Source organism: Sphaeroforma arctica (assembly GCF_001186125.1).
Source record: "Sphaeroforma arctica JP610 unplaced genomic scaffold supercont1.5187, whole genome shotgun sequence".
Classification (NCBI taxonomy): Eukaryota; class Ichthyosporea; order Ichthyophonida; genus Sphaeroforma; species Sphaeroforma arctica.
The window spans coordinates 859-2,077 of NW_014035371.1; the positions used below are offsets into that span (position 1 = coordinate 859).

Here is a 1,219-nt window from a genome sequence, read left to right on the forward strand (position 1 = left end):
ACTGTTTCACTTCTAGGACGAAGCATATCCCGAACTTCGGCTTAATCGCTGCGCATACCTACACACTTGCTTGCCAAGTAGATATGCCCATCCACATAAACCCTGAAACCCTAAAACTTTCTTATATAAGATTAAGTCTAGCGCTGCATACTATTTAATGCATATATGTGAGATTAACTCTAGCTTTGTAACACACTATCCCAATGATGTATTACGCTGCTATGCCCATCCACATATGCATATATATGAGATGAACGCTAGCGTTGTAAGACACTATCCAATGATATATTGTGTACTTCTCCCTCTTTCAGCTGGAAATCTGGTCGGCTTCCAGATAGGTAAGAAACCGAATTCAGGCCGAACTTCGGCTCACCTCGACACCTCACCAATGTTAAGCAAGACCGAGTATGCCAGCACCGGTGCAATCCTTCGTTGCGCCGATGCCTCGGCCAATGAAATGTCGATTTCTAAATATAGACGCTTCTTCAGTCTCAACGGCATGTCGTCACAGTCCCCGCCGAGCCCTATCTGTGGCAATTACAAATTTGGACCTTTCGGGTCTGGCGGGGGTGTGGCATCCCCCGGTCCGGGTCTAAAACAACAGGTGTTGCAGTTTGTGGCCCCCACTGCCCAGTGCGCCACTTTATGGACCGATGCCCTGGCTTTGGGGATTGGACAGGCCATGTCGGATGCATTCGGTATGGTGTGCGTGACGAGTATATACTATATGGTGCGATTAATTATATATATATATATATATGTGTACATGTATGTATGTAAATTATTAAAAAGTTATTTGCACACGGAGGTAAGCTGTCCGATGAGCTACTACATCCTTTGTATTGGGAATTGGACTCGCCCATGATATAAATTATCGGCAGTACAGTTCAGTAGTGCGTCTGCGACACAGATTATTCGATGTTTTAGACAGAGGTCGCACATTTGGCTATGATGTGCGCTCACGGAACATTGTAGAGATATTCTGATGCATACACGTATATAAACGTATATAAATGCTTTGAAGTGTGTGCATATACTGAGATAAGCACTGCAGTACGCAACTATATGCGTGTACAATTTGCACCAGAATTTAGGCTTCCCACGTCGGGCGCATACGTTATGCCGTGTATCGAGTATAAACCAAGTTTAGTGGTGGATTGTACATACCTGAAGGCATATAGCAATAAAAATTTATACACGTTTATAAATGTACTGAAGT

General features: G+C 43.7%; 1 protein-coding gene across 1 annotated transcript; it reads left to right on the forward strand.

Annotated features, from left to right (window-relative positions):
* Nucleotides 1-311: 311 nt before the first annotated feature.
* On the forward strand, nucleotides 312-701 carry SARC_14852 (hypothetical protein; the record flags this gene model as incomplete). The annotated part of the gene is made up of 1 exon (XM_014291017.1): nucleotides 312-701. A coding segment is annotated over one exon (390 nt), but the record flags the coding sequence as incomplete, so codon positions are not given.
* Between the last annotated feature and the right edge of the window lie 518 nt (nucleotides 702-1,219).